Genomic DNA, 23092 nt, shown 5'->3' on the forward strand with positions numbered 1-23092 from the left:
TTAAAATCAAAGCACTCTGCATACATCCATGGTTAGGAAGAAGGAACCCAGCTAAGTTCCCTGTTCCTTTTCCCGACAGGAACAGCTGCGAGGATTCTATTTCCTTGCTCCTTCAACAGCGAGTTGAAAGGGACCAATGAGAATCATCGTCTCGTGGCTCCACGCAGGACTTTTCAGCTTACTCAGGCTTGTAGTTTGGACGGGGTTTCTACGAGCAGCCCGCCAACCTCGGATCCGCTCCTCGAAAGCAGCCCCGGGCTGACCCGCGGGCCGGAGACAGCCGGGTCGGCAGGGGGCGCTGTGTGCGACGGGCGCGCCGCGGAGGTGTGTTCGCTCTGGCTATCCGTAGTCGCCCGGCGGGGCTGACGTGGAACGGGAGGGCGGCCATGGCGGCCGACTGGGAGGAAATCAGGCGTCTGGCGGCCGATTTCCAGCGTGCTCAGTTTGCCGAGGCGGCCCACAGGTGAGCAGGGTGCGCCGGAATCGCGTCGGGCTTTGGAGCCCACCGTTGCGCCGGCAGCCGTCCCTGCCCGCCTCTTGAGTGGAGCCGAGCACAGAGCGATGTGTGTGTGTGGTGTGTGGGGGTGTTCTGCAGGCCCTGCCCCCGAGGTGCTGTGCTAGCGCCTGTGAGCCCAGAACGGCACCTCTGGGGTCACACGCGGGTCTGTGTTCAGGATGTAGCGCAGGTGCCTTATGGCTTACGTCTGAGCTGGCAGACAGCCTCGCAGCTCTTCTTCCCCTGCACTGTTGAGTATTCAGGGTTGTTGCAAGAGCCTGTGCGCGTTATGAAATAAAGTATATTAAAAAATAAGGCGTTGAGGTAGCTTGTTAAGTGTCTGACCCGAATTCTGTAAGCACAGCCGTGCCTCCCTGCACAGGAAGGCGCATCCTTACTGAGGGAGGAGCTGGCAGCTGATCGGGACGGGAATGGAAATCACATCTCAGCGATGACTCTCCTGAGAGAAGCTGAGTGCCTCGTTTGTGGGGGATGAGAAAAGTATGCTCGTGACATAATTTTTCTGATCAGAAATGTATGTAATACACAGAAACACAAAACAGTCATTTTCTTCCCTGTGCGTAGAATTGTCAAAACGTGAGTTGAAGTTACAGGTGCTTAGAATTAACTGGTTGTTCTTTGTGTTGTTCTCAGATTGTCGGAGCGGAACTGTATAGAAATTGTCACTAAACTAATTGCGGAAAAGCAGCTGGAAGTGGTGCATACGTTGGATGGGAAAGAATATGTCACTCCAGCACAGATCAGTAAGGAGATCTGGGATGAGCTCAGCGTTTGTGGTGGTAAGTGGCATGTGTGCTTTCTTCCTCTGGATCTAAAGATTAATTCTGAAGATCAGAGATAGATCTGAAAGTTTTGTTCAGTACCCATTGTGTTCCCAAAAAGGTGGGCACGCTCCTTGATGCTTCATCTATCCAGGAATTTGATTATTTATTTTTTCACTTCAAGTCTGTATTAGGCTTTTACTTAATTATTCTCTTAAGCCATTGTGGAACTTCTGAGGTGGAAGTGGTCTAATTTTAAATCCATTTTAAGTGTATTTAAATACTCAGCTGGGTGTTTGGCATGGACTCAGAATTTCGAAACCATTCTCTCTTCACTTCTTATTAATATTAATAATAATGACATTTTAAAATTATCATTGGTAGGTCTTATTTTATCTGTATGTGAAGCCATCTGCTTTGTCTGACCTGACGTACATGTGCAGGGAGTTCAGTAGTGCTTCAAACTTCTTTTTGTCACTGATTGTAATGAGGAGACTGTATTGTACTTCAGTTATGTATGTGGGTGAATTTCACAGTATTGTATATTTTAAAAGATAACATTTGCAATGTTCTTATAGAATATCCATTGTTTTGTTACTATTACAAGTAAGTTTCAGTTTGTGACACCACCGTGTATCATATCATTATGATAGTTTGATTTTAAAGTTCCTGAGGGAGTGGTTTTTTTTGTTTTTGGAGTTTCTCTACCAGTTTACTAGCAAAGCTGTAGTGTAGAATAAGATCATGGAATCATAGACCCATGGAATCATGGTTTGGGTTGGAAGGGACCTTTAAGAACATCTAGTTCCAACCTCCTCCTATAGGCAGGAACACCTTCCTCTAGAACAGGTTGCTTACAGCCCCATACAACCTGGCCTTCAGTGCCTCTAGGGAGGGGGCATCCACAGCTTCTCTGAGCAGCCTGCTCCAGTGTCTCACCACCATCCCAGTGAAGAATTTCTTCCTGATATCTAGTCTAAATTTACCCTTATTCAATTAAAAGCCATTTCCCCTCATTCTGTCACTACATTCCCTTATAAAATGCCCCTCCCCAGCTTTCCTGTATAACCTCTCCAGACACTGGAAGGCCACTATAAGGTTTTCTCAGAGCCTTCTCTCTCCAGGCTGAAGAGCCTCAGCTCTCTTAGCCTGTCCTCTAAGGGGGAGGTGCTCCAGCCCTCTTCCTCCTCTGGATCTGCTCCAACAGCTTCATGTCCTTCTTGTGTTGGAGGCCCCAGAACTGGACAGAGTACTCCAGGAGGAGTCCCATGAGAGCAGAGTAGAGTGGCAGAAGCACCTCTCTCCACTTGTGATTTCTTTCATTTGTCCATAATTAAAGCTGAAATTGGTCGAGTTGGTCTATGTAGAAGTAGTGAAGTATTTTGTATATAATGAACTACACTGTGTTCTAATCTTTTTCGAGCATGGTTTATGCACTAAAAGTATGTTTGTACTTTTCTTTTTTTGAAGGTCGAATAAACATTGTTGACTTACAACAGGTAACTTTTTAATAATAAAAAGTATATTCTTCCTCCTTTTCTTTACCATATATATTGTAAATGTGGATTTTGTCCATTATTTTATGCAGATTATTTTATGCATCCGTTTGCTGCATTATTTAGAGTTCCTATGTGCTTAATGATATTCCATGATCTATGAAATCAGCCCTAAACATACAGATTTCCTTGATGAACTCTTCGTTTTTAAACTGAGGGCACAAACAGAAAAGATGTGTTTCCTATTTAAATCTAAAGCAGCAGGAGCATGCATAATTAACTTTGCACGCCTCTTTGGATCTTCCCTCTTCCTTCATTAATCTCTTGTCTCCACTAACCTTTATCCTCCAGTAGTCTTCCTCTGTGACTAATTTTCCCTTCTGGCTAGAGCAGAATTACTTAGAATCAGAAAACCTTTCTGAAACACAGCTTAGTATTATCTATTCATAGTTTTGTGCCCTTTTATTTACTATGCAGCTTTCTTTTAACATTGTCACAGTTGCAAAGTTTATTATTTTTTTCCCACTTTTGTACCAAATTACAAATTTACTGTAGATGTGTGCATTATTAGGGAAAAAAAAAATCTTTTTTTCATTTAGTAGCTCAATGTTTGAGAATTAATTTCAGTTTTTACTTCTTATTTTTAGATAATAAATGTGGACCTTCTGCACATTGAAAATAGAGCTAATGATATCGTTAAATCAGACAAAGCTGTTCAGCTTGTGTTAGGACAGCTTATAAATGAGTGAGTACTTTCAGGAGCAACGTGCGTAACTCACTTCTCTTCTGGTTTTGAAAATGCAAGCTAACAGTGATGATCAGTCTTTGGTGCTTTTGAGGTGAAATACATTTTTCTTGATTGCTACTACAGCTGCTTGGTGACCACTGTTTCTTTTCCAAGTGGCTAGAGAGGCATGTCTGAAATCATCACTGAAGCCATGAAGCAAAGGCATTTTGAATGTCTCTGTCTTGAGGGCTTTACTTCTTAGTTCCTCATGTCTTTATATACAGGAGCCAGATTGCATTTTCTCCGTGGCTTCACTGTTGGCCTCAGCTGTTGACAAACCCCCTCATTTTCACCTACTTCTTTGTTTACCTCAGAAGTCTAAGATGTGTGAGCAAGTTATTTCATGGCTTTCAGCACACCAGCAAGCACTGCAGTAATGCTGTTTTGGGGATGTCTCTTTTATTGATTGTATTGCAGGATTTATTCGTGGCAAGGAATGCATAGCTCCTGGCTCCCTTGAAGTACTGACACCTACTTTGCTCACTGAAGTCCTTTTCTAAGACTCCTTCTAATAAGATATCTTCCTGTTCCTGCTTTCCTGATGGATTCATACAAGCAGATAAATAACAAATTTAAATACTAGCTGCAAGGTTACCAGGTTTTCAAAACACACTTTCACTGGCATTGTTCTCCTTTGTTCAACTACAATAACTTAGTTTAGTTTGGAAAATTTATAACAGAAAGAGTTACATATAGTGTCAGGTCAATTCATAATTCAGTAGAGAATGTCTGTAACATGTTGTCTTTTGTTTTCTTCCCCTTGTTTTCAAATAAGGAATTACCTAGATCAATTAGCAGAAGAAATAAATGATAAACTACAGGAAACTGGCCAGGTGACAATATCAGAACTCTGCAAGGCATATGACCTTCCAGGAGACTTCCTGACACAGGTGATGTAACCTGCCAATCCGGTTAGTGTAGAATCAGTTGTGTTCACCTTCTTTTGTCATCTTTGCAATAGCCATGGCTTTAATTGTAATGGGCTGGTTGTAATTCTAGGCAGAAAACAATTAATATATAAAGGTTGCAGTGTGACAGTTGTTGACAGATTTCTGTTTGATTTATTTGAGAGAAGATAGAAAGGTAACTTCATCAGTTTCGTTAAGTGTCTGAGAAGCAGAAATACAACGATAGAAACTTTCAAGGTTATTCAAGAATGGTAAATAAATGCTTTTTAAAGCTGAAGTCAAGATTCATGATAGAAATACAGAACTAACTTCTGTTAGTGACTGTTCAAGTGCTTAAAAGTACCGGGGAGAATTGTCTTAAAATTCATGACTTTTAATTGAGATGGGATTTTTTTTTTTTTTTTTTTTGGAAGATATTTTTTCCAAGGGTAATTCTGAGACATGATGGGTGAACAGTCTTATGAGGTAAAATCATGTTGACTCTCTTAATTTATAAACAGAATCTGTGTTCCATTATCAGCTTCTACAGAAATATTTCTAAAGTATGGGAATTAATATATTGCTTTTCCTTATCTCTTGGAAGATTCATTCACTTTTCACATATATGACCATCTCTTTCTTTTGTGTTTGTTGTTGCTAATTTAGTTCTTAACTATCAGAGAAAATGGATAATGAATTGGTTTGTTCAGGTTTGTACAAAAAAAAATAATAATAATAATAATACCCAATTTTAGTAGTCTTCCCCACTTCTGTTTACAGGCTTTATCCAAGCGTTTGGGTAGAATTATTCATGGAAGGCTGGACCAGGAAAACCGTGGGGTGATTTTTACAGAGGCCTTTGTTTCCCGGCATCGGGCACGCATTCGTGGTCTCTTCAGTGCGATTACTCGGTAAATGGCAGCACCTGCAACCATGTATTAAAATATCTTGTTCCTGGTTCTTTACGGACCACGTTCACTTGTGGTGTAAAAAGAAAAGAGAGATGGGTGGCTACATTTATTTCAAATGCAGTTCAGTTCCCCGAGTGACACATTCAGTTATGTTAGATTTTGTTTTTTCTTTAAATGGGGGCCAGGAGAGCAAGGAAGGTGTGACTGAAACGTTTTTACGTTTTGGCTGAAGTTGTTAATGAGTAGCTTTTTAATAATGTGTTCAGAGAATATCTATCCTTGCTGTCATTGTGCTCCTCCCCAGTCAATTGCGTACTGATATATATCCAGCACAAATGCTTTAAAAGTGGTTTTTTTCCTTATTATATTAATAATCTTCAACTTGCACAAACAAAAAACGCTTCCATATAATTCTCATAGCTCTGTTATATTTTATAATTCCATCATAATTTAAAATAGAAGCCTTTTAAGGAAGGCTTACACTGTTAAAATTCCAGTGTAGTGGATTGATACTGTATAGTTTTGGCCATTTGGAATAACATCTTGCTTCTAGATTCTCCAGGTCAGTTTCAGTAAATGCATTGTTTTCTTTTTGTCTTTTTACAAGGCCTACACCTGTAAGTAACTTGATCACACGGTATGGATTTCAAGAACATTTACTTTACTGTGAGTTTTCATTCAGACTTTTTTGTGTTTCTGTTCATTCATAGATTCTTTATTAATAGAAATACACTTTCAAGGGAACATTTTAGTATATGCTACCAATTCCAGAATAAAGCAATATGTTTCTCTGTAGTATAAAAAGTGTTAAACGTTTTGTGCTATCCATAACTAAAGGGATGTTCTCTGTATCTAAGGCAATGAGAGCATATAGTATTGAAATGCCCTTGGGTGTAGGGTGATGCAAGAAGTGCATTTTGTCATCTGTTATGTTATTTGCCTTTAGGTACTGGCAGTTTTATCAGTGAAGCACACAAAAGGGGACAGATTTTATGTAGCCAAAGAGCACTAACTGCTCTGGATTTTATTTATTGACTTTGCTCTGTGATATTAGAGGCAGAGCTTTTGTTATGGTCACAGTTCAATGTCTTTGTATGCTGAGAGATAAAGCATACTGTTAAACTGTTTACTTATGTTTTCTGCAACTCTTTAAATGGAAATTCGTTAAGATTTCCTATCCAACTACTAATATTTCAACTTTTTCTAACATCACTTCTGATATTTCAGCTTTTCTTTGACTACCAGGCTTTCCTTCTCATCTGTTCAAAATTCTACTTAAAGCATCATTAGTCTTGTGTGCTGGCTGACCACATATTGCTGCTGTTGAGTATCTTTTAATGGTTTTTCTTCTCCTCTCATGGAAGTTAATATCTCTCTTCTGTTTGATTGGGACCCTTTTCCTTCAGGCCACTGCATACTCAAGCTCCATTAATCTCTCTGCTTACTTTCTTGTTTTGTGACAAGCATATTCATTATAAATGAAAATCTTAGCATTTGAATCAAATTGTATAAATACTCTGCTTTCATATAATCAGTTTAAGGTTTTCCTAGGAAAAACTAGTACTTTGTTATCCAACTCTTTGTAGGTTAAGAGGAAAATTACTAAAACATAGATTTATAGGTTTGTTCATAATAATGCTGCACAATAACAAATTTCATTATGCAATTAGTCTTTTTTAAACCGGTCCTGCCTGCAATTACATGATCATATACTCCTCATGTATAATGTTAATATGAAGTTCTAGTGCCTTCTGATCACCAACAGTCAGCACAATGGCTAAGTGCATTTCTAGCACTGCTTTTTCTTATTTTTGTTGCTGCTGCTAATAAGTTAGTTCAACATTATCTTTAGTTCTTCTTACTGTATTTCATTCCATCTGCTGTTTCATAAGTTTTAAAAACCTTATTACTGCCAGAACTCATTTGATGCATTTTTCAGTGATGCTATTTCAATTCCATAAATATTGAAGATATCTTTTTAATGATGTTACTTATACTTTTGTGCCTCTTCCAGAGGAAAAAAAATGCTGCAGAGCTTGACAGTTGAGGTATATTTTTCAGTATACCTAGTGACTTAATGAAAAAGCAAAAGCAGAGCATAAGAGGCAAATCAGACATTCGTACCTACCTTTAATGAACTGAAAATACCTTAGCTAGAATCAAGAGAGGCTTAGGTCTTTGGTTCTAACAGTTACCAGTCCATTTGTTGTCGGCAGTGTTTGTGCTTTTTAAGTGATTTTGTTCCTGGCAACAGTGTGAGCATTGCAAACTCTGAAGATGGCGACCAGTAGGCAAGGTGCTAACATTTGTGCAGGTTAGGTAACAGTTTCTTGTATCGTTTTAGTGTGTTCAGACCTCTCTTTATTTCCTTCTTGGGTGACATGCAAATGGTGAATGCAAAAAGAACACTTTTAATGAAATATATTGTATTGTCTGCTCAGAGCAAGCGCCTTTTATGACTGCATTTTCTAAATTAAAAACTGAAACTGTCCAAATATGTGTTGTATAAAAAGGGTTTTGATCCTTCCATAGTGGCTCGCTCTTTGAGAACTTTGTATGATTTCCTGAGCTTTTGTCAAGAATGTTCTCAGAAGCATTAAAAATAATCGATACGATTCAGAAATGTTTCAGCAGAACAAGCGCTTGTAGCTTGATCTTTGGTTTCTTTCAAGTAATGCTAAAAAGAAAAAGAACTAATGAAGGGGAAAATAGAATGGGAAAAATAATTGCTATTTTCTAATAAATGGGTACATCAAGATGAGAAATACTGTTTCGTTTTTTCCTTCTTTCAGCTGTGCTAGAAGAACTTGTTAACACTGGCCGTCTAAAAGGCACTGTGGTTGGTGGGAGGCAAGATAAAGCTGTGTTTGTTCCTGACATCTATGCCAGAACACAGAGCAACTGGGTGGATTCCTTTTTCAAACAAAATGGTTACTTAGGTAATTAATATTTTTTTCTCTTAGATAACATGTCTTTCTTAAAAGCTAGTTTAGGTAATTAATCTTATGCTAGACAGAACCTATATTAGAGTAAAGCCTCACAAGAATAAGTAGAAATAAATAAAGTAGTTGATTCTCCTCTTTAGAGACTGTCTTACTGTTGTTACTTCAGCACAACCATATTTCAGCATACAAAACCATGTTGTGAAACAGTAACAGTATTTCTTACAAAGCATGTTAACAATGCTGCTTTTACTACTGTTCTGAAAACTTTTCCTAGGCTGCTCATAGTGGATTTTCCACATGGTTGTATTTGACCCACACAGTTGGGAATTTTGGGTCAGGTGTCCAGACTGCAACCAAGCTTTGACTGTTAACTGTTCAGATAGCCAAGAGTGTAGTGCACAAAAAGGAAGAACCTTTTCCACAAGATTTGCAAAACTAGAGTGGATAACAATTAGTGTCCTAATTAGAGTCCTAATATGTATATCTAAGTTGAAGCTGAGTGATGACTAATGATGATTTAAAACAGGAGATGTGGGAAAATGTGGAGCTAAATAAACAGAGAATGTACCCTTATGGTCCCAAAAGGCAAGTCCCTAAATAGCAGTTAGTCTTGCATTTTGAAGAGTCTTGTCAAAGTTTACTGTAGTACTATGAGGCATTTCTGTAATACTGCTTGACTAATACAGTGCTTGAATGTTTTCAGAATATCTTAAGTTTAAACTACCAAATGCTTTGAATGCCTTGCTTGTGAGGCATTGAATGATTCTACAACTGTATTGGAGAAAACAAAAAATTGCCATTTTATGTATTGTAAATATTCTGTTTATGTTAGAGTACTTTGAGAAGATGTCATTGCAAAGATAGATTTTATAATGTAGGAATCTGAATTAAGCATTTTTTCCAAAACTTCACGTGGTAACGTCCATGACTTAATCTTCATATGTATATATTGATTGTATTTACCTGTAACTTGTGCTGAAGTAAGTTTTAGGTGAGCATTGGCTTGAAGTTGCACCTAGGAATTTCTGTGTAGGAACGTAATTCTTCTTTTCCAGCTTTTCAAGCAGATTACTTCTTAGGATCCAATGAGTATGTAACAGTACTTAATTTTAATGGGCTTCTAACTGTTTTTAGAATTTGATGCATTGTACAGACTTGGCATCCCTGACCCAGCAGGCTACATCAAAAAAAGATACAAGTCCACAAAACTCTTATTTCTGAGAGCAGCTTGTGTTGGTCAAGAGATTGTGGACCGAGTTGAAGCTTCTGTAGATGAAGTTATCAGCTCTGGAAGTTGGATAGACGTAGCAGTAAGTGATTCTTTCTGTTGTTGGATTTATTTATTTTGACAGATGTGTGTGTCAGATGTTATATTATTAAAACTGTATGTGTGTGATGTACATCTCATGTTACAGGAGAAAAATACGCAGACTAAGATATAAGTGAAGTAACTTTGTTGGCCTTTAAGTTGACCTGAACAAGAACAAGGATAGACATGTCAGTATTCAGTTAGAGAGCAATATGTTTTCTTAGTATGTAACAGAAAGTACTTACTTTCTGTAACAGAAACTTACTTTCTGTAAGTAGAGAGTTATTAGCCATTTTCTTCTAGTAAATTCTTAGGCCTTAGAGCATTACTGCGTCTCTCGTGAGGAGGTCAGGTGTTGTTTTGGATCTGATGTTGTTCAGTATCTGCTGAGACGCGTTTTGAAGTTGTGCTGTTTCCCAGATGTAGCACTGATGCTCTTGTGCAGTGTTCACTGGGGAAGAAGATCTAAAATAGTGTTTACTCTTAAATTACTATTTTTATTGTATAAGTGCAATATATTCTAAGTAGTTAACAGCTATGAAATGGGGTATCTGTGGATCCTATTTATCCACATGCAAATACGTCCATTCTATAATACATTATTGTCTATAAACTTCTTTACCGTAGACTCTTCTGCCAAGTTCATTGTCAGTAGAAGATGTTGGGATTTTGCTTCAGCAAGTGATGAGATCTTTGAACAAAAATTCTTCGAGTTTAGTCTTCAGTGACACCATCGTGGTCAGTGAGAAATTTCTAAGCAGCTGTACTGATCTGTTCTCTGATATGATGAAACAGAAAGCCGAAAAGGTATGGTTATTCAAGTGGTCAAAATGGTACATTGAGTTTTGGATTGTAGTTTATTTGGCTTTCTAGTTGGTGTTACCATCTCTTTGCTTCTTGCCTCAAATGCAGTTTATGAAAACAAGCAAAAATGAGGAAAGAGATTGTATTAGTGTAATGCAGTGTATATTCAGTTTTGCACACTAACAATGTGATCTGATCCTGAACTTTTAAAAGAAGAATAAGTGCATCCTTGTGTGTTGCTCATGGAAAACGTTGTCTTAGATTAGTATACTTCAAAGTGGCTAAATGGCTTAAATGTTCTTCTATCCATCTTCGTCCTTCTCTTTACCTTTTTTCTATTAATTGCATGTTCTTTGTTATAGGAAATGAAAAACAGCCCTGTTCATTTAATTACTGAAGAAGATTTAAAGCAGTCTTACGTTTTAGAAAATTCATATGCTAATAAAAAGGACAAAAAAGATGAAAGAAGAAAGAAAGCAACAGGTAAGGCATAAAAAAAAATCTTAGCTTCAGAAATATTTAAAATTATTCTATTTTGTAGTCCAGTAATTTCCTATAGTCCACTGCTGAAGATACTTAGGAAACGATCCAGCTACTTCTTATGATTATACTATAGGTGTAGAGCTATGTACGTGAGAATGTATTTGAGATTTCAAAGTACAGATGAAGTCCCATAAAGATATCCTGAATTCGTCCAGCACAAGGCATCTGACTGTAGAAACAAGGAATCCATGTAGATTTTAATTTGAGACAGATTAGAAATAGTCATTTTAAGGCTTTGAAATCTTTCTATGTTTAAAACATTTTTAGAACACTCTATTTTCAGTTCCAAAAACTATGTTGCTACAGCACGGCTCAGCAGTCTGTGTTGAACGCACATGCACAGTTTTATGTGCTACTGAAGGTAGCAGTATTAGAGCACTGATGCATCTCTTTTAATTATATATATATCATCTGAAAATTAAAACATAAGATTCGGCTCTTAAAAAGGCCATGACTGAGTTGGCATGGAAACTAAACTTATTTTTGCCACAAGAGACAGCAGATTTTTCTAGGCCAGTAGCTGAAGCAGAAAAGCTTGAACTTTATTTGAACTGTGGTAAGCAGAATGTCTTCAGTTTCCAGCCTTCTAAGGATTAAAGACTCTACTCAGCATGTACGCTGGATCTGTAGGTGCATTCACGTGTACAGATTGAACATATGCTGCACTGTCAGTAAGCACTAAGTAAAAAAGTGGGTTTTTTTTTTGTAGTGACTTAGCTATTTTACAATCAAAATCGTGGTTTAAGTTCATTTAAGTTTTATTTCATAATGGCAAAACGTGACAAATGCCACATTGCCTATCTGGAAGCCTGTGTGTGACCTGCCAACTGCATAAGGGTAACCTGACCTGGCATATTTTTAATTCCATTTACACAATGCAGATCCTGCCACGTATTGTAGTAATGAAAATTTGGGGGTTGCAAAATAAATTGTCAGTTGTCTTTTGTAACAGTCTTTTATAAACAAGAGACTGCAGAAATGATCCTTCCTGTGGACTGAAGTCATACACCATACCCTCTTTTCTAGCTGAAGTCTTGCTTGTTTGCTTTCTGGATAAGATCTTGACTGCAGATTGTTGCTTTTTCTGTAGTGCTATTAAAGTGAAATACAAAACAAAAGGAGCTTTTTTGGCAAAGTAGCTAATATATTGCATACTTGACAGTTTGTATCTGCTCACAGTGTAGTCACATTTCAAATAGACTTGTGAAAAATATCCATTCTTTTTTATGTTTTGAGAGATCAAAACTCAGAAGATTTCACAACGTTTTGTTATCCGCAGCTGAACAAGTTTCTTGTTCCAGCAAAGTAATTGTGTCCACACGGGTTTCTAAGTAGTATCATCTTGCCTTTGTTTTTCCTTTTCTTAAATGATAGTACTGTTGGGACCTTATATGTATATGCAAAAATAATTAGTCTCTCAAGACTTAGGGACTGTATAGAACTGATTTTTAGTCTCTCAAGACTTAGGGAACGTACAGAACTGATTTTTCTGGAGTTTAGATTTCTTCTAACTCCAAAAAAAAAAAAAAAAAAAAAAAAAAAAAAAAAGGAAAAGAAAAGGAGAGCAAACAGACAAGCAGCTTACATTATGCAGAAGGACTGTATTGCACAGTGAGATGCTGTCTGCAGTGCGAATACGTGGATTGTGGTACCTATGAGCTAAGTAGTTTGTTATATTTGTCAAGACAGAATCATCTCATTGCTTTACTGTCATTGAGGAATAGCTGAACAAGAATTAGCTCTCTAGTTAATTGAATGCACACTTGCAAGAATATTTTGGATAAATGTTTACCATGGAGGATTATTTCTCTGACAGTTAACAAAGTTACATTATCTGGAATGTTTTAGAGTAGCTTTGTTATTTGGCACCACTGAACAAAATGCTAAATGCTTACTAAAATGCTATTTTCAGCCAAAAGAAAATCTCCTATTCCATAATGGAAATTATTATTGCATTTTCTGTCGTTTACAAAAAGATATTACAGCTTTGGTTATGTTAATGATAATTTTAATTTGACATGGCTGGCATTTGTGATTGTTTATGACTGTAGTTTAAATGAGGATTTCACTTGGTATGCTTTTTTTTAAATCTTAAGAATGGAACTGTTATGACACTAGTGTACTGGTTGATATATATTTTTAATTAACAAGTACTGCAGGTAAATTACCATAATATTGCTGACTTTTAAGTGCTGTAACTTTATTATGAAATAAGCAAGTAATTCTCCACCAGAGGGCAGTGGAAGCACGAGAGGAGGAGGAGGTGGTAATGCTAGAGAAATCAAGATTAAGAAAACCAAGAAGAAAGGAAGGAAGGATGCTGACAGTGATGAAGAGTCACAAACCACCAGCACAGGTATGTTTGGGTACTTTCTATTCATGGCTACATTAATATTATCATCGATTGCTTTTCAACACCTCTGATTTCTCTATTGTATTGGTAAGTTTCAATTAAAAAGGAATACGAGAGTACTGTTCCATTAGAATTGTACCAATGGATGTAATGCTGTTATTGAAATGAAATGCTTGTATCATAATCGTGGAATTATATAAAGTAGCCTTTAAGAAAGTAGCCTAAGTCAAGGAATTTAGAGCAGATACCTTAAAACTCTGGTTTTATGTAAGAAACACACTGGATTTTAGGATGAAATCAATGTATGCAAGTATATGAAAGGAGGGTGTAATGGGTTTGGAGCTAGGCTTTTCTCAGTGGAACTTGGTGCCAGGCAAGAGACAAAGAGCACAAACTAAAACACAAGACGTACCCTCTGAATATCAGGAATTGCTTCTTTCTGTGTGGGTGATGAAGCATTGGCACAAATTGCCCAGAGAGATGGTGAAGCCTCTGTCCTTGAAGGTGCTTAGAAGCTGCCTGGACAAGTTACTAGGAAAGCAGCTCTAGGAAAGCAGGGAGGTTGAACTAGATGACGCTCTAGAAGTCCCTTCCAACCTCAACTGATGTGGTTATTTTAGTTGGTTTCTTAACGTTTGTTGAATAGTGTATGATAAATAGAGTAGTTTGTATCCAGCTCCATTACATTTTTAGTATTTTAAAATAAGATCCATCTTGCTTTTTACTGAGATCTTTGTGTTTGAGCTAGTCACCTTTGTAACTTCACATTTTAGTGTGAGAAAGAAGGTACTTTGAAGGCCCATCTTTCTGACTGGTTTTAGATGTATTTTATTGGATGAGTCTGCATCACTCTCTATTCTTGACCATTTCTTCAAACTGACCTAGGAAAAGCATGGATGGCTTCCTCAGAAGTTGATGCATATACTATTAGACTTATATTTAACAGTGGCTGAAAATGAAACAGTGATAATTCTTATTACATCTTTAATTCAAGTACAGAACCGTGTGTTTCCATTTTATATGTAGTGTTTAGACATTGAATACTGACAGCAAGATATTTCTAAACAGAATGTTTGAAGCTTTGATATAGAGCACCTTAATTTTGGGTCATACTCCTCTCACAGTTTTCTGTAATTTACACACAGATGAAGTTATTTTTCAGGATTGCTCACGTACTGAGTAAACTGTGTTAAATTGCCCCTTTCTGGTGTAACTTCTCATGTTTAACAATTGTTTCTGCTAGTTTTGCAGAATTACAGTAAATGGATTGTGTTTGGTGGACTTCACTTTTGCATCAGTTCTTTGATGGGAAAAAAAATACTCAGTTGTCATATTCAAACTAAAATCCAGGATAAGTGCAGATGTAACCATTCAAATATAAGTAACATCCTTCGAATCCTGATTTAAGTTCCCTTTCCATCTCTTTCACTAAGTATTGTATGATGATAATTACTGCTGCAGCATGACTGAGAAAGTTATGATTTCCATTCATTCAGTTTCCTTAAGTGCAAAATAACACTTCTTTATGCTGCAGCTGGTACATGGAATGCCTGTCTCTTTCTGGTTCGCTGTCACCATCCTGATCTCATTTTCAGATGTAAAACTAACTTCTGCTGCTTGCTAATGATCTTAATATTTTGCCAAAACCAAAGTACAGATGTAGTATTTAATGTGCATTTACATGCAGCTTATAAGGTGATCTTAGTACTTGTTGTCTGGTTTAATTTTCTTTAATCTGTCTAAAGTTTTATGTACTGTAATCTCTAGCTGAGGGTTCTGTTACTGATCATTTATGTTACTGAACGGGGTTAAGGAAAAAATAAACAACCTTGTGAAATTTCTCAAATAATAATGTTCTATTTAATTTTGATATTTAAAATTATCTTTTTGGCATTGGTATTGTCATCCTTCCAAACAATTACGGACCAGACAGTTTTGAAATCTCTCACCAAAAGTCTATTTTAGTATATTTCTTCAGTTGTTTGTAACAGAAAATTTCACCAGTTTTTTGTACGTGCAGACTGTAACTGTTGTCTGTAGTCATGCTTTCTTTTGGTAATGACTCTGTGGATGTTTGAAGTTGGAAGCTGTGCAATCAATTAATATACAGATGTTATAATTAAGAAATATACAGGAAAGTTAAGCTAAACAGGTTATTGTAATAAAGAAGAATGGATGGAAAGCTTACCCTTGTCCTGGACTTGCTGAGAAGACTCCAAGAGGAGCAATCTCCAAAAGAGATCTTGCCCATTGGTAGTCAGCACTTAAATGGGGTCTAGGAGAGGTGGAGCCAGGCTCCACACCTTCAGGTAGCCCAGGAGAATTGTCTTCACCTGTGCTCCCAGGGCTGAATCATTGCTCGCCTCAGGTGGTCAATCAGAGGTTCAGGCTGTGATTCATCAGTTCCCATACAGAAGCATTTCCGTGTCTCGTACCACATGGTAGCTACAGCAATGTTAAGTATAAACTTTGGTCAGTGAGTGTTGTTTATGGCCACTGCAGGTAGGAATAAGCAGCTGGAGTTCCATTTCATGTCGCAAGAGGAAATGCAGGATGTTTTAAAGACCCATTTGCAGGACTGCCCTGAAGAGCTCATTACAGAACTTGCTGAACATCTAACGAGGTAATTTCCATCATTCAAATAGAGTTAGAAAGTCTGTGGTTCATTTCGGAAGAATCTCTCAATTCTTTTTTTTTGTTTGGGGAAAAATAATTTTACTGATGGAAGTGAATTACAATATCTTCTTTCTATACAGCTCCATCTTACATAATTCCTTCTTAGAATACAGTACTGATACAGTAATGGGAAATAATGCCTAGCTGTAGTTGTCAGCAAGTGATTTTAGATTCAGAAGTATATTTCTCCACCCTTACATTGATCTGTGTTGAGATTTCATCATTCCTGTCTTCTGTACATGCCTACCTTGCTATATTCATGTCCCGTGTTCCTTGTGTTACCACTGGCACCTGTGGTATGTAGTTAGCTACTCAGGTCAGCAAACTGATGTAGTAAGAGATGAATAATTTCTTTTAAAAAGATACACCATGCAAGAGAGAGATATGAATATATGTGTTCTAGGCAAAAAGAACATGAGAGGACCATAACAGCTTTACCTTGGTTAAACTTGGAGTGCAGCAGTAACTGTGCCTTAAGAAGGGTATATGCTATCTTAATGCATCTTAAGCTTGCAATCTTATGGCTCTCATGGATCTAAAATCTGCGTACTGACTCTTTAAAGAATTCGAGAATAGCATTGCTGCAGTAAATCTTTTCCTGTCTTACATCTCTTCCCCATTTAAGAGCTGTTACGACATTAAAGCTTTGTTAAGCACTTACATACCATGCATACTGTAACGTAGTACTTCTGCAATTACAGAAATATATTTGAATTTCCTAATGCTTTTTTTTCTCTCTCTTTTCAGTTACTTGCTTTTTATTTATTTTGTAACTCTGGCTTTCACGTCCCACTCATTTACTGGTTTAGGAGATAGATTTCTCTGCTGGTATGTTTGGAAAACCTTCAATGTTTTTATGCTTAATTTTTTTTCTCTCCTGTTCTAAGACCTCTAACAAAAAGTTACCAGGAAGTTGTGCGTTCCGTTTTTACATCTTCAACGTCTTCCTCTGGAGCAAGCAGAAGACAGACTATGAAGGACTTGCAGGAGGAGTTCTCAAACATGTACAACAACATTCGGTTATTTGAAAAGGGAACCAAGTATTTCACAGGTATAATAAATACATACTTTATAAATACTTATTGAAGAGTCTCGAATTTATTTCAGAATCTACATGCAGAGTCAGAGGAGAACAACAGTTCCAAGAAGATGAGAAAACTTTAGGATGTATTTACAGTGTTTAAAACTGACCTCACTCTGATGTGCACTTTGTACACTTTCTGAAATACATTCTCTTCATATCCACAGTCTTCATTCTGTCCAAATTATTGTGTGTTCTTGTCCTTTCTTCTGAAATGTTTACGTCCCTTCACAGTTCTTACTATTTCTTTAAAATGTATAGTAAAATTAGTTCATTCTGTCACCCGTGTAATTAATGAAAGCATTGAATACTTCCTGATTCCAAAAACCCCCACGCTTCTCTTGGTTTGGTATGAAAGAAACTGCTCCTTGAAGATGGTTTTTCAAAAAGGTGTAGATTGATTTTTCAGTAGGTTACTTTGTAATCTCATTTTTAGCTACCTGTATTTTGTTACAGGAAAGTAATATTGGGAAAATACTATAGACATTTCCAAGACTCTGTGCTATATTCAATTTTCTTTGAGAACTTTCTCTGTAGCAAGTTTACAGCAAAAGGAAATACCAACACACAAAATCTAGATACATTCCTGTGGTTTGAAATAAATGGAATTATTTCCCATTAACTTCTGTTCTTGTATGCTGGTTCTTTTTTTGAAAAATTCTATTTCAGTCTTACCTCCTGTGCCTGCTTAGTTTAACTGCTTGTCCCATGGCCTTTATGTACTTCTTACCAGTTGATGGGTAGAATCAATGCTGTATTAGTAGTTCAAGAGGATTGCATAGGGACTCATATACCTTTGAAGCACAGTGCATTAAAATGCACTTACAGATTTGAAAGCTCACATTTATACTGAATAATATTCCATAAGAAGCTGCAAATGAGAGATGTTTGCTTCATGCATTCAAATGAATTTCTAGTGCTAATGTTTGTAGGTGGTAGAGTCCATGTTTTGGAAAGCGTTGTGATAACTGTTCATATGAAGCAAATAGCTGTAGTAAGGTATTTTCCTGTCTTTTTATTTTTATTCTATTTTTTTTAACAGATGAGACTCAGACTAACCTTGCTAAGCACCTGTTGAAGACTGTCTGTACCGACATTACAAATCTTATTTTCAACTTCCTAGCATCTGATTCAATGATGACAACGGAAAATTATTCTTCCATTACAAGTGAGGTACAGAGCTATCAGTTCCTTTTCAGCAGTTTCAAGTAGTTGAGTGATTTATTTAATTATCTTCTCTCTTGATACGTCCACAGCTAAAATAGTAATCAGTATTACTAATTATTTCCATTCCTCTCTCATACAGGTGAGGACCAAGATTTTAGGTAAATTGCCAGAAGATACCAAAGGTCCTTTAACTAAACTGCATGCTTCTCTGAATGGCAAGGTAAAGCGTTCCAGAATCTTTGAGTTCAGGTTCTGGTGATGTGCTAATAAACAGCTGTAATGCATGGTATGGTATTGCCCTGCATGTGGCAGGGGGTTGGAGATTCATGATCCTTGAGGTCCCTTCCAACCCGGGTGATTCTGTGATTACGTACTGTACAGAATCACAGAATGGCCAGGGTTGGAAGGGACCTCAAGGATCATGTAGTTCCAACCCTCCTGCCTAGCAGGGACAAAACACACACATTTAGATCAGGTTGCCCAGGACCCCGTCCAACCTGGCCTTGAACACATCCAAGGACGGGGCATCCACAACCTCGCTGGGCAGCCCGTTCCAGGGCCTAACCACTCTCCTTGTAAAGAACTTCCCCCTAACATCCAACCTAAATCTTCCCTCCTTCAACTTGGATCCATTTCCCCTAGTCCTGCTGTTGTCAGCCCTTTTGAAGAGTTTACTCCCCTCCTGGGTGTAGGTTCCCTTCAGGTATTGATAGGCTGCAATGAGGTCACCCATAACTGCTGCTGCAGTGAGAACTGAAGACATCTTTTGAATTTGTCTAAGCCAAAGTACTTCTTTATATTTGAATTTTAACAGGTGACATTTGATCTAACATTAAAACTGGTAGTTAGCTAGCAGTTTGCTTCCAGGTGGAATCTAGTGTATCTTTTATTTGTAAATGAGAAAAACAAAATCTGAAAGATAATCTGCGGTATAGTGGTTGTTGCTTCTTGTAATTGAAAGATTGTTTTCTCCTGTATTCTTTAACAAGTATTCTTTAGTATTTAAAAAAAAAAATACACAACAGATAATGGCAGTGAAGTATAAATGAATGTGATTTATTACTTCTTATGTGCAAGATGCCTTACTGTGTGTTTCTTCAGAAGAAAAATCTGTAAGGAGTTGCAAAATTTGTTTCTTTTTAGTATTTCACTTTCAGACCTGATGTCTTATACTATAGTTTGCATGTTTAAATATATGAACTGTTGGAAGATGAAAAAAATGTTTGTTAAAATTGTTGGGTTTTTTTCTGTAGTTCACTCCAGTTGTATTTGGGATGAATAGCTGTGAACAGTAATTACCTCATTTTGTAGCCTGTTAACACAGATTCTTATATCTGTTATTTTTCAATAGAGTTTAGAAGATTTCCTCTCATACCTTGATACTGCAGCAGACATTTGTGATATTATGGTGAAAAAAGGCGACAAAAAGAAGGAAAGGTACCTTAATTGTGTTTATTCTGTGTACACTATGTGAAAATTAGCTCTGTTGCTGCACAAATGTCAGTTGATTCATTTGCTAGCAGTCACATCGATTGTGCAAGTACGAGTCAGTTGTTCTTTCCAAACTGTTTATCTGAAAAATACAAAGGTGGGCAGTCCTAATTTTGTGGGAGAAGGCAGACAGAAGGGTTTGTATTTAGCTAATTTGACTGACTGATTACATTTAAGTTTGCTAGGGTGGTTTGCAGTATCTGAGCTCCACCAGTGCTTCCATTTTTGGTTTTTGTGTTTTTTTTGTTTTCCCTTTTGATAAGGAATATCACAAATATCACATCAAGAATCGGTCAGTCAGAGAAGAAAATAGCATTCTTAATGTCAGATATGTTTTAGAGTCTATTATGAATTATGACAGAATGGGAAACAGATTTTACTGTAATCTATTCTTGTTCCTTAGGCAAGTCCTGTTTCAACATAGACAAGCTCTGATTGAACAGCTGAAAGTAACAGAAGATCCAGCTCTTGTTCTGCACCTGACATCAGTACTGTTATTTCAGTTTTCAACCCACTGTATGCTTCATGCACCGGGAAGATCTGTACCACAGATCATTAATTTCTTAAGCAGCAAGATCCCAGAGGTATTCCTTTCTGGCCTTATTGCATGAAAGCACTTTTTTTCCTATGACCAAGTGGAATTATAGTAATGCTGCTACATGAGACGGGCATCCTGGTGTTTCATGTCTAATCACTACCATATGTGCAGAGTATGTCATTTGCCTGATCTATAATGTATTTTAAGTCTATTTTCAATATTTCTAATAAAGTCCATCTGTCATTAGTACATCAGTACTGAAGCTTTTGCCTTTACCTGCAGCTAGCTGCATACTGTGGGGTGTTAAAAATCACTGACAATTCTTGCAACTCTCTCTTTTCTCCTAGCTAGAGTATGAACGCTTTGAACTTTTCTAATTCAGTTTGAGAAAAGAGGTACCTCTCCAAAAATTGAAATGTTCAAATTCTGTATCCAATCTGCCAAAACTGATTATTTTTACTGACTACATTGCTTTATTGTTTCAGTTAATTGTCCTGTTTCCTGCTGCATGGGTGCACTTTTCATTTTTCCCCCTCTCTGACTGTTTCTCAGAATTTAGGTTGCAAAACACTTCGATGGAAATATATTTGCCTATCAGTTTCCTCTTCAGACAAGAATGGGAAGATGTTTTTTTTTAACATTTACTCTTCAGTCAATTAAAGGTCTGTGTTATCTTTTCTATTACATTGACTTTTTGTTCTGTTTTGTTTTTTCCCCTCAGGATCAGCATTCTCTGTTAATCAAATACCAGGGATTAGTAGTGAAACAGTTGATCAGTCAGTCTAAGAAGGCAGAACAGGAGGATGACAATAAAACAGAGGAAGAAGGAGCAGATACCATTCGGAAGGAGCTCCAGGAAATCACTACCTCTGTCAAAGATCTTGTTCTCAGACCTAGAAAATCTTCTGTAACAGAGGAATAAAATGAGTACTGAGTGTGTCCATCATACAGCTTGAAAATGCTTGAAAAGCTTTAATTAATATTTGGCTTCTATTAAATGACAGCCAAGGAGCACATCATCATGTAATGGTGACAAATGGAGTTTTGTTTATCTACTACTCCATCATACACGTAAGATGTATATGCATATAAGATATTAATACATTGGGTGAGGAGGATGCTTTGGGTATAAAATTGGTGGTTTTGTTTTAATTTGCAACTTCACTTGCAGACTCAAGAAATGCTTTCTCTTGTGATAACACTGTATTCTGTTACATGCACTTGTTTATAGATTTGCTCTTCTGATTTGGATTTGTCATGGTGTAAGGGTTGCATTTAAGTGTGCATAAGAATATATCTTAATTTTGAAGACTAGGTTTGAAATAATAATTCTTATAAATAGTATACAAACAGAAGCCCATTTTTACATTTTGATAGAATTAGTGGATGTTTTCTACTAAAGAGTGAAACCATCAGGTACAGGGTCATATTCCTAAACTTGAAAGAAGTGATCCAATATTTATGTGAGTCTCTAAATATACTGAAATCTTTTGAAAATCAGCACACCCATGCTATTTATGTGTATTCTATTAATGGCAGTAATGGCAGCTCATTTAAAACTAATTTAATTGGGACAGAGGAGGTGTAATCCTTTTGTATGGGTAATTTGAGGATGGGTAAATACTGTTTCACTTGCCATAATTAACATTCTATGTGTTCATTCAGCAGTCTTGTTGAATGCTCTGTCCAGTTCCCTTAGCTGTACCAAGCACCTGCTTGCATTCTATCTGCTGCTTTGAGGGAACTTCTGATGTTCTGTTTACCCCAAGTTTTTTGGAAAAGAATTTAAATATTAACATTTAAGATCTTTCTACATAAATTTTATAGACTGTTTGTCTAATCTGAAATAGCTAAATGTTGAATGTTCCCTCAAGTTTTTTACTTGCCTTGTTTCCACAAGGACTTTGTCTTGAGGAAGGTAAAAAATACGTAAAATAAAATCTTTTGAGTTCTGCCACTGTTATTGACATAATTATTGTATGTCGAATGCACTTCTGACTTGTGTTTAAGAGAAGGTAGTTTTCAAACCAGAAATGTTTTAGTTGTATCAGATCCTTCTTGACCTTGCATTACTTCAGTAATGCCCATTGATTTCATGCAAGACAAGAAATCTGAAAATGCCATTCACCCATTTTTGCCAAAATTCTTTGATGTTGAAAGGAAGCAAATAGGTTCTATGCAAGTTCTGCTTTGTTTAAATATATTTTTTATTGTTATTATTTTTTAAAATATTTGTTTCCCAGCATTTAGTCTGTCCTATGTGGTTGATCAAAAGTATCTGCTAGCTTGGAAAAAAAAAGAAAAAAAAAAAAGTTGGTGAGGCCCAGTATGAAAACTCAGTAATGGATGAACTGTGATGGATTTTAACCATACATAAAGGTACCTAATGTTTAACAATATTCCCTTCATAATTCTGGTCTGTTACACATTGTAAGGCAAAAACTGTGCCAGAAAGAATAGAGCTAAGGCAGAATCAAAGATAGTTTTTCTCTTTGACTGAAGGATACCTTTGTGAACACTGAAGAGTAAGATGAAAAATACTCTATTTACCTTTGTTTAAGAAAGAATTTGCATATGGAGAATAGGTTTGGTTTGCTGTTACTTGGCCAGAATAATCACTGTGCTCTACAGTGAACATAAACAATTTTGTAAGACATGAATCTATTTTGTAAATAATATGCTATGTGATATTCTGTATGCAAATGTGAAATTATTTTAATAAAATTAAATGATGAGGTATTTAAAATGCAATATTGACTTAAGCAGTGATTGTTAGACTTGCAATGTACAGCTTCCAAAAGGTTTTATGCACTTTTTGATTTAACA

The 23092-nt window shown here is 36.8% G+C and overlaps 1 protein-coding gene across 1 annotated transcript; it reads left to right on the forward strand.

Moving 5' to 3' along the window:
• The first annotated feature begins 342 nt into the window (after positions 1-342).
• On the forward strand, positions 343-23017 carry UFL1 (UFM1 specific ligase 1). Its single transcript, XM_042821756.1, has 19 exons — positions 343-463; positions 1151-1296; positions 2749-2777; positions 3422-3519; positions 4337-4451; positions 5229-5359; positions 5967-6025; positions 8152-8298; positions 9439-9614; positions 10241-10420; positions 10780-10900; positions 13194-13316; positions 15816-15936; positions 16877-17040; positions 18113-18243; positions 18377-18457; positions 19589-19674; positions 20132-20312; positions 20988-23017. Exons 1-19 carry the CDS (start codon positions 387-389, stop codon positions 21186-21188), a joined length of 2367 nt encoding a protein of 788 aa, XP_042677690.1. The 5' UTR covers positions 343-386; the 3' UTR covers positions 21189-23017.
• The last annotated feature ends 75 nt before the right edge of the window (positions 23018-23092 follow it).

This window comes from Centrocercus urophasianus, unplaced genomic scaffold (assembly GCF_019232065.1).
Source record: "Centrocercus urophasianus isolate 14NV4802_14NV808 unplaced genomic scaffold, USGS_Curo_1.0 seq_10, whole genome shotgun sequence".
Classification (NCBI taxonomy): domain Eukaryota; kingdom Metazoa; phylum Chordata; class Aves; order Galliformes; family Phasianidae; genus Centrocercus; species Centrocercus urophasianus.

Excerpts from the sequence above, each read along its gene's own strand:
- UFL1 (XM_042821756.1), top strand. The coding sequence starts at position 387 with ATGGCGGCCGACTGGGAGGAAATCAGGCGTCTGGCGGCCGATTTCCAG. Across the intron at positions 464-1,150 it reads TTTGCCGAGGCGGCCCACAG|ATTGTCGGAGCGGAACTGTA; the intron begins GTGAGCAGGGTG and ends TGTTGTTCTCAG. Across the intron at positions 2,778-3,421 it reads ACATTGTTGACTTACAACAG|ATAATAAATGTGGACCTTCT; the intron begins GTAACTTTTTAA and ends TCTTATTTTTAG.